Raw genomic sequence first — 18,071 nt, 5'->3', positions numbered from 1 at the left:
ATTTCCAATTATTTGAATTAGGGCCTTCCTACATGAGACCAACGATATATAGTTATTGTTAATACTTACGTATTCTTGAACACCTGACAAATGGATCTCCAGTCATTCCTCTAGGACATGTACAGATGGGACTGTGATTCTTCACGGTACATATGGCCAGTTGACCACATGTATGTTGACAAGGGTCTACACATTTATTGTTCACGCAAGCCTTCTCTATAGCACACTCAGAACTAACCACACATTCGGGTCTACAATTTGGTGGTTGGTTGATAAATCCTGACTGACATGAACACACAGCTTGATCATTGATATTGCGGCAAATACTGTTTGGACCACATGGAGATGGCACACATGGATTGACAATGGGTCGTGGTGTTACCGGAATTTGTTTACATTGGAAGAATGGATCTCCTGAATAACCAGCAGGACACGTGCATGTAGGTACATGATTATCCACTGTACAAAGGGCAAATTCTCCGCATATGTTATCGCAAGGATCTACACATTTGAAACGTACACAGGCTAGAGCGGGTGCACAATCATCGTGGGCTTCACATTCACGGCGACAACCGCGCTCAACATCATAAGGATTACCTTGGTAGCCTTCGTGACAGTAGCAGGCACCGGCTCCATTGCGTTCACGGCACTCAGCCTGTGGACCACAAGGTGATGGTTCACATGGTGATGATTGCGGTTGTTTAGGCAATACAGGTGGTATAAGTTCACAACCGGATATTGGGTCTCCTTCGTAGCCATCGGTGCAAGAGCAAACAGCATTATGTTGCACAACCTTACATAAAGCATTCACGCCACATGAGCCTGGACAAGGATCGACACATTTTTCATTCTGACATGACAAATGGTTGGGGCATTCATCGTGGTTTGTACATTCTGGTCTGCAATTTGGTGGTCTGCCCACATAGTTTGTTTGGCATGAGCAGGCAGCTTGTCCTCCAATTTCTCGACACAAAGAGTTGGGTCCACAAGGCGACGGCACACATGGATTCTCAGGGTCTCGTGGTTGTTCCTTCGCAGTAATGCATTCAACAAATGGATCACCGGTCATACCCGCTGGGCATGTGCAAATAGGGTTGTGGTTAACAACCTGGCATCTAGCTTGTGAACCACAAGCTCCAGCACAAGGATCGGCACACTTTTGTTGTATACAAGCTCGATTTTGAGGACATTCTGAGCTGACAACACATTCAGGACGGCACGTTGGTGGTGCTCCAACATAGTTATCCAAGCACGAGCAAACAGCGTGACCATTCGATTCGCGACATTGGCTGTAAGGTCCACAAGGCGATGGTTGACATGGGTTCAAAGGAGCCATAGTGATAACTTCAGTAACGGCACAAGAACGATGTGGATCTCCGGTGTAACCTTCGAAACATTGACAGTTGGGAGCATGATTAAGAACACGGCACTCAGCATTAATTCCACAGACACCTGGACAAGGATCAATACATTTGTTGTTGAGACATGCCTTCGAACGATCACAATCAGAGTTTTGGACACATTCTGGTCTACAACCGCTATAAGGATCGCCGAAATATTCAGGCAAACAAGCACACGATCCGGCACCATTGCGTTCACGACAAACAGCATTGGCACCGCAAGGGCTGGGATTGCAAGGATCACGAGGTCGTTCCGTAGTAGTTACTGAAAGTTTTGTAAATTAAAAATTAATATCATGAATAGCCCCTGAGAGGAAAAAAATATGGAAAGAAGTAAAGGATTTTGTGGCTCCACTTGGTATTTGGAAACAAAATTGTATATTAAAAGTCAAATAAAAATCCTTTACTTCTGGTGAATAGAAACGGAAAGATATATACTTATTTGTACAGCACTACAGCCAGAGAAAGGATCTCCAGTGTAGCCAGGTTCGCATTGACATGTGGGATTGTGTTTAATAACTGTACATAAAGTGTGTACACCACAAGTACCCACACATGGATTCGAACATTTTTGATTCATGCAGGCCAAATTGGCGGGACAGTCAGAGCTACTCATGCATTCGGGACGACAATTAGGGGGTCGCCCCAGATAGTTTGGTAGACAGGAGCATGCAGGTGAATCGCCAACATCGATACATTTCGAGTTGGGTCCACATGGACTAGGCACACAGGGGTTACCAGTTTTTGTTATAGGAGTTATATCCACTACATTGACAGAGTTATAGAGTTTACATAGAGTTGGTAGATTGGTGTTGGTATAGTAGATGTGTAGAGTTGGATAGGAACAGGTTACATTTAACAACAAGTTACGTTTACATTTAGATGATAGTGTAGGTGTAGAAATATTATAGTTGGATAGGATACACACATCAAACACATTCAATATAATAAAATAAAAAGAGGATGTATAAAAATAGAACAACATTAATTGTATATACATATAAAAAATCATGCAATTAGAATTAACTAAGGATGGAAAGTATTTTGTAATAAACAACAAGATCTTTCCATCCTCAATCGTAGAAGATAATTGAAAAGTAAAAGTGTACATAGAAAAGGAAATAGTTTTTTAAAAGGTCAAATTTCACTCCTATATGATTCTTTCATTTTTCAATTCTCTTCGCGGGAAAGAGTAAAGAAAGAAACAAACATGCTTACATTTAATTCTAGAACATCTATTGAAAGGATCTCCTGTATAACCAGGAGGACAGGAACATGCAGCATAGTGATTGATTACTTGACAACGTGCTTCTAAACCACAAGTACCAGGGCAAGGATCTACGCATTTTTGATTTTGGCAAGCCATATCTTGAGCACAATCAGAACTGACTATACACTCAGGGCGACAGTTAGGTGCTGAACCTATAAAGTTGGCTTGGCAAGAGCAAACAGCGTGGCCATTTACTTCGCGGCACTGACTGTAGGGACCACAAGGCGAAGGTTGACAAGGATTAACATCTTTGGCAACATCTTTGGGAAAAATATAGGAAACGTTAGTGAACCTATTGTCAGAGAGTTAAAAACACGAGTGTGCAAAACATACTTGGTGTGGGTTCTGGTTCAGGTATAACGCGACAAGAGCTGAGAGGATTGCCGGTGTAGCCAGGTAAGCAATGACAGGTTGGCACATGGTTACCCACGCGACAATCAGCATTAATACCGCAAACTCCGGGACATGGATCTGTACATTTCTGATTAACGCACGATTTATCACGAGGACAGTCAGAATTAACCACACATTCGGGACGACAACCACTGTAAGGATCACCGAAGTAACCCGCAAGACATGTACAAGAACCGGCTCCATTGCGTTCTTTGCATTCGGCATTTGTGCCACAAGGTGTGGGGTTACAAGGCGTAAGTCGTTCTTCAGGAACCGCTGATTTAATTTCGAAAAGATAAAAAGCTCATTAGCAAGACCTAATAAAAACTAAGCACGCAGCAGATTTCTTACGTGTTGGATTACAGCCAGCGAAGGGGTCTCCAGAATAGCCTGACTCACAAGTGCAAACTGGCGAATGGTTGACTACATTACAGAAAGCATTGAAACCACATGATCCTGGACAGGGATCTTTACATCTCTCGTTAATACAAGCTAAGTTTGAGGGACATTCCGAGTTAATAGTACATTCTGGTCTACAGTTAGGAGCTCGTCCCACAAAGTTAGGCAAACAGGAGCATACGGGAGTCTCGCCAACAGCACGGCATTGTGAGTTTGGACCACACGGACTTGGTATGCAGGGATTTGTGGGTTTGTCCTCAACACGTCTTTCTTCAATTTTCACACATCTTATGAAAGGATCTCCAGTGTAACCCGGTGGACATGAACATATGGGATTGTGATTGGTAACCTTGCAAATAGCTTCATTGCCGCAAGTTCCTGGACATGGATCTACACAACGCGAATTCAAACAGGCCCTATCTTGAGAACACTCGGAACTAACCGAACATTCAGGACGACAGGTAGGTGGAGTACCAATGTAATTAGTTATGCATGAGCAGACCGCATGACCATTTACTTCGCGACATTGACTATAAGGACCGCATGGTGATGGGCGACAGGGATTGACATTATCCAATTCTAAACCGACAAAAAGCGAAACATTTAGCAAACTAATCAACAACCTACTCGAATTTAAGATAAAATATTACGTTTAGTTTCTTTGCGACAATACTGCGAAGGATTTCCCGTGTATCCGGATGGACAGCTGCAACTAGGCGAATGATTAATAACATGACACTCTGCCTCCACGCCACAAACTCCTGGACAGGGATCTCTACATTTGTTATTTATACAAGCGCGGTTCTTAGCACAGTCCGTATTAAGAACACATTCTGGTCGACATTCAGTGTAAGGATCACCATTGTATTCTGGCAAGCAGGTACAAGAACCTACGCCATTTCTTTCCTTGCAAACGGCGTTAGAACCACAGGGACTGGGATTGCAAGGTTCAGCCTTTTCGGGTGGCACAATAACTAAACAATGAAAAGTAATATAAATATATTGCCGCCCATACGAAGATACATAAATACACCATTTGAAGCAACTAAATACTTATAAACTAAATCTTACTTTGTGGACTACATTCTGAAAATGGATCACCAATATAACCCTCAATGCAGCGACATATTGGCTTATGATTATTTACAATACATGTGGTAAATGAACCGCATGAACCCTGACAAGGATCTTGACAGCGCTGGTTTATGCATGCCATATTGCCTCGACACTCCGAGTTCGATGTGCACTCGGGCCGGCAATTTGGCGATCTTCCTATATAGTTGGGCAAGCAAGAGCAAACGGCTTGCTCATTGGCCGATGAAACGCGACATTGAGAATTGGGTCCACAAGGCGATGGTACGCAGGGATTGATGGGATCCCTGACAATTGGTCGTTCTTTATATACATAGACATATTTATATATTTACACATACACAATATCGGAAGAAGAAGAATAATAAAAAGCATGCAGGAAAATGATTTTAAGCATTTTACAAAGAAAAGAAAGAAAAAGAGAAATAAAAAATAAGAACAATAAATATATGTTTGGTTTGAATGAAGAAGGAATGAATGCATGACAGATGGTGGATGCAATACCATCTTTACGAAATGAAAATTTATGAACGATGATGAAGTTATGATCTTACTTTCTTCATATATACAGCGTGTGAATGGATCACCAGTGAAGCCAGGCATGCATGAACATATGGGATTGTGATTGACCACACGACAAAGGGCATTATTGCCACAAGTTCCGGGACAGGGATCTTTACAGCGCTCATTAATGCATGATCGATCTTGCGCGCAGTCAGAACTACTCATGCACTCAGGTCGACAGTTGGGCGGAGCACCTATATAATTAGCAATGCAAGAGCATACGGCATGACCATTTTGTTCCCTACAGTTGCTAAACTGACCGCAGGGTGTTGGTACACAAGGATTGCTGGGTACAATAATATCATCTAAACATAAAGTTACACATAGAAATTTGGTTTTTAATTATTTTCTTAAACCGTTTAGTGATTAGCAGAGTGTGAGTGTGATTAATTGGGAGTTGAGTTCTAAGAAGGGGTTTTGGAGGGTGAATGGTTAATATTCCAATTTCGGTTGAGGGGAATTAATTTCTTTAAAGGTTAGAATGGACAAATAAACTATTGTAAAACCCCTTCTTTTGTTAAGTTAGTTGGGAATATTTATTTTGTATTTGTTTTTCTATCATGCTTACGTTTGGGAATTTCTGGTATAAGATGGCAACCAAAATTAGGATTTCCCGTAAAGCCCAGCAAACATTCGCAATTAGGTTGGTGATTCAACACAAAACATTCGGCATTATTGCCACACATACCCGGACAGGGATCAACACACTTATTGTTAACACAAGCTTTCGATCTCGGACAATCCGAATTCAAAACACACTCGGGTCTACATTCAACGTATGGATCGCCAAAGTACTCGGGTATGCATTTACAAGAAGCCGCACGATTGCGTTCCTCACATAAAGCATTCAAACCACAAGGACTAGGAAGGCAGGGTTGAATAGGCTCGTCGGGAACTATAGCGGGATAAACACAACAATTAGCAATTTGTCTTCGTTTCCCAAAATCGTTTTCAAAACTCATTAACCTACTTTGTATTAAGAGATAACAGCCCGAGAAAGGATCTCCAGTAAAACCAGATTGACACATGCATACCGGAGCATGGTTACTGACATGACACAAGGCATTGTTTCCACAAGAGCCGATGCAAGGGTCTACACAGCGATTATTCACACAAGCCATTTGTGACGAACACTCAGAATTTATAGAACATTCCGGACGGCAGTTCGGCGCTCGTCCAATATAGTTTCGCAAACAAGAGCACACTGCACCCGTAGCAGACACCCTACACTGGGAGTTGGGTCCACAGGGAGAGGGTATGCAGGGATTTGGTTTCGCTATGGGATCCCTTGGTAGTTCAGGTTGTTCTACGTTTTATAAATAATAATATTAGATCTATGTTGTTGAGGGAGATAAAAACAAAAACCTACTTCTTTCGGGCATACATTGGTGGAAAGGATCTCCTGTATAGCCCTGGGCACATGTACATATGGGTGAATGATTTGTCACTCTGCATCTGGCATTATGACCACATGTACCGGGACAAGGATCTTGACAGCGTTGGTTAATGCAAGCCTTGTCTGAGCTACATTCGGCACTTATAACACATTCTGGTTTACAATTAGGAGGCTGGCCCATATAGTCGGGCAAACATGAACACACCGGACGATTACCTTGAACGCGACAAGTACTAAACAGACCACAAGGTGATGGTCGACAAGGATCTTTGGGTATTGGTAAATACATATTTGATGGTTTCTCGTGACAAATGCGCATTGGATTTCCAGTAAAACCAGGTTGACAAGAGCAAACCGGTAAATGATTTGACACTCTACAGACAGCATTGAAACCGCACAAATTCACACAAGGATCTACACATTTCATATTCATACACGACTTTGTACGCGGACAATCAGAGTTTTGTACACATTCGGGTCTACAATTAACATAAGGATCGCCGAAATAGTTTGACAAGCATGAACAAGCTCCAGCACCATTGCGTTCTTTACACATAGCATTTGAACCGCAAGGTGAGGGATTGCAGGGATCGCTAGGTAAGTCTGGTACCACAACTTGATGATGAAAATAACAATAGAAATAGTATAGGAAATATATATATAGTAAACCAATATACATACATAAATAAGCTAAGTAAATATACATAAATAAATTCAAATATACATTTCAAACATAGCAAGAAATTAGCTACATGAACAATAAATAAACAATTAACATGCATAAATATAATTTTTAAGAGTATTGTTTCAAAAACAAACATCCCAGTACCCAATTTACACTTAAAATGCAACAAAATTGAAAAAGAGAAAATAGTTTAACATTAAAACATTTGAACATGGTTCTCCCATTGAGGGGAAAACTTTCAGAGATATAATAAATCTTACAGAAGGACAGCAATTTAAAAAATCGGTACTTACTTGCACGCATACTGCAGCCGGCATAAGGGTCACCTTCGTGACCTTCAATGCACGAACATATAGGTCTGTGGTTCTGTGATGTGCAGAGTGCATTGAAACCACAAGCTCCCAAACAAGGATCTTCACAACGCTGAGCAATACAAGCTCTATTCGATGGACAATCTTGGTGGATAACACATTCAGGGCGACAATTGGGTGGAGCACCAAACATGCCGGGTAGACAAGAGCAAGCAGCTCTATTTTCTACATCACGACATTCGGAGTTTGGTCCACATGGGCTTGGTATACAAGCATTTACATCGCGACTGGGTCCAGTAGCTACATTAGGCAAAAGAAGTAATTAGGTGAAGAATTTTTCCTTAAAGAAGCAAAATTTTGCAGCACTTACGTTTAGGTACACATTGTTCGAAAGGATCACCAGTCATCTCTGCTGGACAAGAACATATGGGATTGTGATTGACAACTTGACATTTAGCATTAAATCCGCAGGTGTTGGCACAAGGATCAACACATTTCTGATTGATACATGCCAAATGTTGGCTACATTCTGAGCTAACAACACACTCTGGGCGACAGTTGGGCGGAGCACCGAAGTAATTGATTTGGCAAGAACATGTGGGACGACCGTCAACCACACGGCAAATACTATAGGGTCCACAAACATTGGGTTCACAAGGGCTAATAGGTTTGACTTCTGAAAAACAAATAAGAAAGCTATGACAACAATTCTTAAGTCTTAGCAAACGCTTGTAACTTACGAATATCCTTTTTGCAGCCAGTAAATGGATCTCCAACATAGCCTTGGGCGCAACTACATACGGGTACATGATTGACAACCGAACATTCGGCATAGTTTCCACAAGTTCCTACACAAGGATCTCGGCAATGTTGTTTAATACAAGCCAATTGGGAAGGACATTCACCGTTATAGACGCACTCCGGTCTACAGCCAGTCGAGTAGGGATCGCCAATGTAGGGTTCAATGCAAGTACATCTGGCAATGCCATTGCGTTCATTACAAACAGCATTTTCGGCACAAGGATTGGCATAACAAGGATCGACATGATCTTCAGGTTCTAGAAACACAGATATACATAGACACATAAATAAAACTCTATTTTATCGGATTTTTTGTTTATCTTTAATACTTACTTTGTATAACTTTAGAACAGCCTACGAATGCATCTCCCTCATAACCATCATCACAACTGCAGTATGCTGCATGAGCAATGACAGTACATTTGGCGTTATGACCGCAGGTATTGGCACATGGATTTTCACATTTTTCATGAATACAAGCCTTATCCGATGGACATTCGCTGTTCAAAGTACATTCAGGTCTGCAGTATGGTGGACTGCCTATGTAATTGGCCACGCAAGAGCAAACTGGTCGGCCTTGCTTAACTTGACATATCGAATTGGGTCCACATGGGGATGGCAAACAGGGATTCTCTGGTCTTCTTTCGACCTCTTTAGGTGATTCTTGAACTGGTACACAGGACACGAATGGATCTCCTTCATAACCAGCATCGCAAGAGCAAATAGGATTATGATTCAGGACTTTACATCTGGCTGAGGCACCACAAGTGCCTGGGCAAGGATCAGCACATCGTTGATTGATACAAGCTTGTTGCAGAGGACATTCAGAACTGACTATACATTCGGGTTGACATACTGGTGGTGAACCCTTGTAGCTAGGCAAACAAGAACATACAGCATGACCTTCATGCGAGATCATACATCTTGAATTAGGTCCACAAGGTGAGGGTTCACAGGGATTTCTGGGTATAGGCAAATATTGATTGGGTGGTATTTGTTGTTGTCTGGAACATGATTTGAAGGCGTCACCTATAAATCCTTCGGGACAAACACACACCGGACCATGATTAACGACTTGACACAAGGCATTAATGCCGCACACTCCTGAGCAGACATCCACACATTTTGAATTAACACAGGCACGATCAGCAGGACAATCGGAGTTCAAAACACATTCTGGCCTGCATGCTACGAAGGGATTTCCAAAGTAACCACGGCGACAAACGCAAGTCAAAAGTCCACTTTGTTTTTTACAATCAGCATTAGCTCCACATTGTAATTTGGTACAGCTGGGTGAAGGCGCCGGCTTATCTGCCAAAGGAACTACACATTGTTCGTAAGGATTGCCATATAAGCCAGGAGGACACTGACAGATAGGGTTATGTTCGTAGACATGGCACGAAGCTTTGTGACCACAAGATCCAGGGCATGGATCTAAACATTTTGAACCAAAACAAGCTTTATCAAACGGACAATCTGAATTGGATACACACTCAGGTCTGCAGCGTGGATTGTACTGTGAATCACTTCCAAAGCATGGATCACATAAAGCTACACCATCTGCATAAACAGAACAAACATCTGATGGTCCACAGGGCGAAGGAATACAAGGATCACGCGAGACGTTACGTAGAACACCAATGGCAATGCACTGGCGGAAAGCATCTCCAGTAAAGCCATCCAAACAGCGGCAAATTGGGGTATGTTGTTGCACAGAGCACAAAGCATTGATGCCGCATATAGTACCAGCACAGGGGTCGACACATTTGTGATTAACACAGGCTTGATTGGAACCACAATCAGAATTTATGTCACATTCAGGTCTGCAGCCAGATTGAGGATCTCCCAAATAATCAGGCAAGCAGGAGCAGACAGCTCTATTGTTCATAACCTTACATTCGCTATTTAATCCGCACGGACTGGGCAGGCAAGGATTTTTAGTTTTCTTAGGAACATCCATGGCGGTGCAGAAAATTCCAGGATTGCCGGTGAGGCCAGGATTACAAGAGCATACAGGGTGATGTTGTTGAACGCGGCAGCTGGCACCGTGACCACAAGCACCAGGGCAAGGATCATGGCACTTGAAGCCCATACAGGCCTTATCCAATGAACAATCATCATCAACTTGACATTCATAACCGTGACAACCCAATAACGATGTTGGATCACCCGACAAACCATGGGGACATACACAAGCACTTTGACCATCTCCAGCTACCACACATTCAGCATTGGGCCCACAAGGATTAGGTTCACAAGCAGATCGTGGTGGTTCGCGACAGCCCTGATAAGGATCTCCGGCATAACCCGGTTTACAATAACATTCTTCACGATTTCCAGCCACGTAACAGTCGGCGTTTCGTCCACAAGGTCCAGGTTTGCACAGTTCTACGGAAACTGAAGGCTTTTCGCACAAACGGAATGGATTACCAATTTTATTGTCCGGACAGAAGCAAACGGGATTGCGTGTTGAATCACAAATTGCACCCACACCACAAGGATTAGGATCACATGGGTTAATGGGCTCAATGCAACCTCTAATTGTATTGGGACTTTCAACATAACCTGGCAAGCAGGTGCATTTCGAGAAACCATTACTGAGCATTGTACATTGTGTATTGGGACCGCAGGGTGAAGGTTCGCAGGGATTCGAAGGTAATTTGCAGGGAACGCGTGGTGGTTGACCTTCATATTCTGGCAAGCAGAAACAGATGGGTTGGTTCGAAACCATGCGGCAACCAGAGTTAGGACCACAGGGATTTGGTGAGCACTCATCTCCTTCTGGTACTAAAAAGGAATAAGATGGATAAATGTTTGAGTAATGAAATCTTTTAGATAATAGTTTCAAATCAATTTGATACTTACTGCAATTCTTAAATGGATTTCCTGTAAGACCCTTAGGACAATAACAAATTGGATTACCATTGTCCAATTCACACAAGGCATTGAGACCGCAGGGATTAGGATCGCACGGGTTTGTAGGTGGACTACAGGCCACAGCCGGATTGCCAGTATAGCCGGGAGGACATTTACAAATACCACGATGATTAACCACATCACACAAGGCAGACGCTCCACAGCTGCAAGGCGAAGAACATTTGCCATTGATGCAGGCCTGGCTAGAATCGCACTCGGAATCAGAACGGCAGCCTTGCAAAACAGTACATTCCACATAAGCATTGCCAACAAAACCGGACAAACATCTACAATCGATGCCATGATTGGTTGGGATACATTCAGCATTTTCACCACATGAATCCTCTTGGCACGGATTAATGCAACGGCGATTCAAACGATCACACAACTTGTTAGGTGGACAATCCTCATTGTACTGGCACACCGGAACATAATTGAAAGCTGTTTTGGAATGTTTTTATGGTGGATGTGGGTGGTTGATTGGTTGGTTGGTGAAGTGGCACAGAATTTCATTGATTGATTGTTGGTGTATGTATACAATATATATATTGTTTGGTTTGAATTCCAATTGCAAAGTGTTATAAATTTATGGAGAGGAGGGGGGTTTTTAAACAGTGTTTTTTTTGATATTTTTTTACACGTGCGGTTTTTTGTTTGTAGTGGCAGAGTTGTTTTTACAGTGTGGTATTTTTATTTTGATTGATTTTAGATGATAAGAAAAAGTTAAGATATTTATAGATTAGAATAACTCGTTTAAACTAGTGCAGTACAATTTTAGATCAATGAATACTAAAACTTTCAAATGACATACCTGGTTGGCAACCCACATAACCGTTGCCATCATAACCGTCGGTGCAACTGCAATCGGCAGCATGGTTGGTGTTAACACATACAGCATTTTGAGCACAGGGATTGTGTGCATCGCATGGATGTTGGCAACGACGATTAATACAAGCTTCCGTTACAGAACAATCGCTATCATGAGCACATTCCACTAAAGCAACAATGAAAGCAAATGAATACAACAATTATTAGCGGGCAAGTTTTTAAAAAAATTTTATTTTTTTTTTCCAAGTTTCCACAAGTATTATGTATTTAGTTTAATATTATTTTTGGTTTAAATATTAATTTGTGATTCTTTATTTTTTAGTTTCGTTTTAGTATTCTTACTTGATTTGTCTGTTGCTATACATTTCACTGTGGGATTACCCTCATGCCCGGTTGGACATGAACATATCGGTCGATGCATTTTCGCTACACATTTGGCTGTGGGAGCACAAACATTAGCAAATTCACAGGGATCTTGACACAGACCCATATAGCAGGCCTCACTCTCAATACAATCGTTATTCGAACGACAGGGTTCGGGATTTTTAGGTGAACCTGGCGATTCTACGTTTTTAGTTGATGAGGTAGGTGATTTTATTAAAAAGTTAAAAATTTTATTGTATTAAAAATGTTGGTTAAATGCTTAAATTAAAAACGATAAATAAGATTAAAATATTTAAAACTAATGTGGATTTTATTTATGTACATGTTATTAATGCCTTGCTGACCGTTAGGTCTGGGGGAAATGTTTCATTGCGGAAGTGTTTCATTGAAATAATATTTACAAATTTTAATTGAATTTTATATACAAAGTATTTGTTAGATTGATGTTTGAATTCGACTATAACTGTCGAATTAGGAAATTATATGGGAAGCTGTAATTGTATTTATGGTGTCTGTTCTATTCATTAACTTCTAATAAAAAAAATGCTATCCTAAATGCTGGTTCCCTAAAACTAATTAGCAATAATGAGATAATTTGTACTCAACCTCTGTAATTCTGAGATGTGCATAGAGAAAACAGATTGATGCTGTTACAGTTGTGGATACAAAATTCTATATGTGCAACCAAATCATTCGTTTGGCTACAAATGCGGTTGCTGCTATCAATCTGTTTTCTCTGTGTATACAACTAATTAATATAAACGGGAAAATTTTCCAAAAATTTTATATTTTCTATGTAAACAAAAAATATTAATTTGAATATGCTCCAAACCAAAAATGTCAGATTCGATACAGAACGGGTTAACATTGGGCCTTTCTGGAAATGCATCACTGCAGGGCATTTGATGCGCAGCAATGGTTAGTTTGCGATGCTGATGCAAATCAGCTGATTTTTGTGATGCTTGTTTGATGGTTTTTTGCGCATCATCTGTTTCACTGTGGCAGTGTTGCCAACTTCTGCATTTTAGAACATACTGCGCATCAGATGCAGCGCATTGATACATTTCCGAACAAGCCCATTATCTGATTTGACCTGATTATACCAAGTGTATTTACACCGATCTGCACTCCTCAAAATTAAAAAAAAACTTTTATAAAGTTTTGCAGATTTCTCTAATATTCTATACACAATTTCCAATTGTATTTCAGAATTTTCTAATTAAGGATTGAGACGTAAAATTCTTAACACACGTTTCACACGTGGTCCACATGATGTTTCTAAAGCCAAAAATATCGAAAGCATTTTCAAAAATTCTGAAAACCTCCAGTAAGAAAGCAGTCCGGTTAGGTCAGTACTCGGACTATTTTGTACAAAAAGTTAAAGGCAATACAGATTTAAAAGCATACAAGGCTCAAAAAGTTCCTGACAGGACCCAAAACCAGAAAAAATTTACCAAAAAGTACTTGGTATGGCAAGCAATATGCGACAAAAAAGCCAAATATTTGTTACAAAGTGCTCTATAAATACCGAAATTTACATCAAGGAATACTTCCATTCATAAGATTTCTTAATGTGTCTACTTATTTTTGGCCTGATTTGGCATCTGTCACTATGGTAAGAAATGTCTTTAATGGTAAAAGAACAATAATGTGGTATTTGTACCAAGAGAGACAATTTCTCCAAACTGCCTGGAGCTGAGGCCAGTGGAGAGATATTGGGCTCTTGTTAAAAGAGAATTGAAGAGCACAAAAAATGTGTCCAAAAGTTTGATATTTTTTAAACGAAGATGGACAACCTGTTCGAACAAAGTGACATAAAGCACTATAAAAACCATAATGGAAAAGTTTTCGAAAAAGGTTAAAAATTTCATCATTAGTGATTAGAACTATATAAATATTTTTTTTTTTGTAAATTGTAACAATAATTTCAATCAAATAAAAAAAGACTCAAAACTGTCAGTTTAGTGGTTTCATTTTTATTAATTTATATGTATATTAAAAAATTTTCGATCTCAGTCCTTATATTTCAGAAATTTAATAAATAAAAATCCTATAATTGAATGAACACTTGAATACTAACTGTTGTATATTTCATTGAAATCTGAAAGGTCTACAAATTCCGGCAGTAATATTAATTAGTCTGCTAAATATTTAAGTGTTTCATTAAAATATCCTTTAAATAACTATTTCACAAGTACGACCTTAACTAAGTTCAGATTACTAAATTATGGATACTTTTTTATTATTGTTAAAACCTTGAAAATTAATTATTTAAATTTTAAGAAAATATTTAATACAGTTTCCAGAAGAATTTTAATTAAATCTTGATTCCAGTATAAAAGTAAAAGTTAAAAATATTCAATGTCCTAGATCTCGGTATATATAATATATTCAAATTTCTTCCTATTCCTGTATAGCTATAGATTCTAAAACTCGATTACAAAACTAAACTTATACATAAATGTTTTGTTACTTTTAATTTGAAAATTATACCTTTTACACAATTGTTTTCATTGGTTCCATCACCACGACACTTAAAACGACACTGGCCCATAATACATAATTGATTGGGGGCACAATTAGTATGAACTGTACAAGTAGTGTTAATAACTGTGATCAATGTGCTTGGAGTGGTAGTAGTAGTTGTACTTAGACTAGGGATAGTAGTTGTTATTGATTCGGTTGTAGTGGTGGTGCTGATAACACCGATTTTAGTTTTATTATCTAACTGTGAAAACGACGTCATCGACGGCGTGGTCGTTTCAACTTCCATAGTAACTGAACTGAGAGATGTGGTGGTACCAGGTATTTCCGATATTTCGGTAACCTTTTCCGTTATAACCGGGAACATTGTAGTGGTTAAGTCCTCTGCTATTTGGGGTTTAATGGTGGAGGGACTCTCCATCATGATGGTGGGTCTATATGTGGTTATATCGGGTGTTAGTAATTCTTTAGCAGTGGTAGTAGTAAGGGGTTCCATTATTTCTGGTGGTGTCGACATAGTGGTTCCAGCCATGGTTACAGGTTCTTGGGATTCTGTGGTAGATTCCGGTGTTATTACCGGGAACATGGTGGACTTTTCAGTTACCATAATGCGAGGCGTGGTAAAATTTTCAGTGGTCTGTATTTCTTCCGTTACCATCATAACGGGGAATGTGGTACTATCGTATTTGGGGGTTGTTGTCAAAAGTGTGGTTATATTGAATTCATCAAGTTCATTAGAAGTATCTATGCGTGTGGTCTTCATTTTGGGTGTTGTTCTATAATCGAAGGGCCCCTTGACATCCTCTCCCGTTGCAGGAGTAGTAGCCGCAACCTTTGTGGCAGCAGTCGTAGTGGTGGTGGCATCTGTTATATCATTTTCACCATCACGATAATGTTTGGTTAAGCCCGTTTTACCCGGAGTAGTAGTTTCCATAGAGTCCGTAACACTTGTAATATCGGGGACGCCAGTAGTAATAACTTTGGGCGTAGTTGTTAGCTCCACTTCCGTTGTTACCGTTGTTGCTACTTCGCCTTCATCTTCCTTTTTAGTGGTTTTGGGTTTGGGTGTGGACGCTGCCGGGCCAGTTGTATTAGACACAGTGGAGGTTGTTATAATGGTAGTAGTTGTTATATCTTTTTCAGTAACCGTTTTAGGTGTTGTTTGAATTGTTGGAGTAGTGGTGGTGGTGGTGGTAGTAGTATTTATGGTAGTTATTTGATCTATTAGTTTTTATGGTGGAATGTGTTGGTTGGGGGTCATTCATTAACATATATTTACACAGTTCGTTTTGGTTTTTTTATAGTTTATTTTTGGGAAGCAACATTTTTGTGGGTTTGGAAAGGTAATTATGAAAGAAACATATATACAAAATTTGAATATTTACAAATTGTTTAGTTTGTTGTTTTATTTTTATTTATAAATTAAAATGTTAGTAAAATGCATGAATTTTTTGTTTTTGTTATGAATAATTAAATATTGAGTTTCCAAATATTGAATTTTTACAAAATGTTGCTCAAAATTATATGAAATATTTAGTAATTGGTTAAAATTTTAATTTTTTTTAGTGAATTTTATTTTTAAGAAAGCCAAATATGTTGCTGTTGTTTGTTATGGTTATGCTATAGTTTAATTCTAAAGAATTTTTTAAAATTCACACTTACCTCTTATACAGGCGCCAGTGGTTGGTTCACAGCGATAGCCAGGAGCACAATGTTCACATACTGGTGTGCGTCCTATACCTGTAAAAGGTTTTTAAAACAGATTGTTAAGTTAACTATAAAAAATGTATTTAGTAGCTTTTGAAAATTCGAAACACAAACTTTCGCCAAAAACGAAGTATTCTAAAAAATAGTTTCCTCTTGAATGCTCAAGGGGGGAATTTTTATTATACAAAGAAATTCGATAATGTTTTTTTATGCTTCTGATTGAATTGAGAATCAAAGAAATAGGGTCTTAGTACTTTTTCCCGTTTTATGGTACCAAAACAGGGATACTTTATAGTACATACTTTATTATTTCTTCTAATGGTACTTTTTTAAATTTTTTATGGTAATGAACACAGAATCAGAAACTCATTTGATCCTGCGGTTAAATTTACAAATAAGGAACTTTCTTCTAATGGTACCTTTTTGAAATTGTTATAGTTTTAAAACTAGAAACATGAAATTAAACATATATAGTCCTGAGTGTGTCAGAAGTAGCAGGGCGTGATGAATCGAATGGTACTTTTCTCGATTAATTGATATTATAAAATCGTGTAACTCTTTCAAAATTGTTGTGATACAAATTGAATAAAGCAGACACTTTTAAAAATATTTATTTTGAAGCACTTAGAAAATGATATTGGTTTTACAACATAATATACTTTCAGTAGTATAATTCGTGAATACCTCTTGATGAGCTTGCTATGGTAGAACATTTCAAAAAGTCTGATATATGTATGACTTTATCCGAATGTGTGCCAATTGTACATAATACCAAACAGTCCCTAATATCAATCTACTTGCAATCCAATTTCCCATAAATAAAACATTCTTACCTTCTTGGTGACATTGACAGCCGTCACATTCATAACCAGCTGGACAGTCTTTTTTACGTTGACACTCGCATACGCGAGAGCAAACAGTTTGATGTTCAATAACCTTGCACTCCTGTTGTGGACCGCAATGGTTAGCCAATGAGCAAGGATCAGAGCAGACGGCATTAATACAAGCTTTTTGAGCAGGACATTCCTTGTTGGAAGAACAGCCAATTTCTATAGATTGTTGTTAAGTTAATAAAAAAAAATTCAAATAAAACAATTAATTAAAATTGGCTGTTAACTAAATACATAAATAGACATTTAGAGCATTCTCTTAATAGTAAAATGGGTAAAATAAACATTATAAAAAAAATATATAGAGAAGAGTTTTCAGTTTGATTGTTTCAGTTTATTGAATTTTAACTAAAATGAAAACTTTTTTTCAATTTTTTTTTCTAAAAAATGTTCTTTGGTATTTGATATTCTAAATTTTTTTTTGAAATTATTAGTTGTTATGTTTTTGAGTTAAAAATTATTAAACATTTAATAAAAAAAAATGTCTACTTTGGTTGTTTAAAAGCCATACAACATATACACATGCTGCTGCTACAAAGTTAAAAACTCCA

General features: G+C 38.9%; 1 protein-coding gene across 1 annotated transcript in view; it reads right to left on the bottom strand.

Annotated features, from left to right (window-relative positions):
• Positions 1–18,071, bottom strand: part of dpy (dumpy) — a 177,850-nt gene that overhangs the window by 41,376 nt on the left and 118,403 nt on the right. Inside the window, exons 13-33 of the mRNA XM_065500045.1 lie at positions 17,464–17,679; positions 16,586–16,663; positions 14,933–16,144; positions 12,398–12,619; positions 12,039–12,221; positions 11,177–11,668; positions 8,645–11,098; positions 8,251–8,568; positions 7,881–8,186; positions 7,493–7,810; positions 6,488–7,129; positions 6,089–6,424; positions 5,687–6,013; positions 5,109–5,423; positions 4,534–4,857; positions 4,113–4,436; positions 3,415–4,041; positions 3,004–3,339; positions 2,619–2,930; positions 1,839–2,165; positions 70–1,665 (exon numbers count right to left, since the gene is read on the bottom strand). Coding sequence (XP_065356117.1) covers positions 70–1,665; positions 1,839–2,165; positions 2,619–2,930; positions 3,004–3,339; positions 3,415–4,041; positions 4,113–4,436; positions 4,534–4,857; positions 5,109–5,423; positions 5,687–6,013; positions 6,089–6,424; positions 6,488–7,129; positions 7,493–7,810; positions 7,881–8,186; positions 8,251–8,568; positions 8,645–11,098; positions 11,177–11,668; positions 12,039–12,221; positions 12,398–12,619; positions 14,933–16,144; positions 16,586–16,663; positions 17,464–17,679 — 11,265 coding nt within the window. The remainder of the gene's footprint in view (positions 1–69; positions 1,666–1,838; positions 2,166–2,618; positions 2,931–3,003; positions 3,340–3,414; positions 4,042–4,112; positions 4,437–4,533; positions 4,858–5,108; positions 5,424–5,686; positions 6,014–6,088; positions 6,425–6,487; positions 7,130–7,492; positions 7,811–7,880; positions 8,187–8,250; positions 8,569–8,644; positions 11,099–11,176; positions 11,669–12,038; positions 12,222–12,397; positions 12,620–14,932; positions 16,145–16,585; positions 16,664–17,463; positions 17,680–18,071) is intronic.

The sequence above is a fragment of the Calliphora vicina genome, chromosome 2 (genome assembly GCF_958450345.1).
Source record: "Calliphora vicina chromosome 2, idCalVici1.1, whole genome shotgun sequence".
Lineage (NCBI taxonomy): Eukaryota > Metazoa > Arthropoda > Insecta > Diptera > Calliphoridae > Calliphora > Calliphora vicina.
Note: the sequence above shows the minus strand (reverse complement) of the source record. Positions and strands in the feature narration are given on the sequence as shown.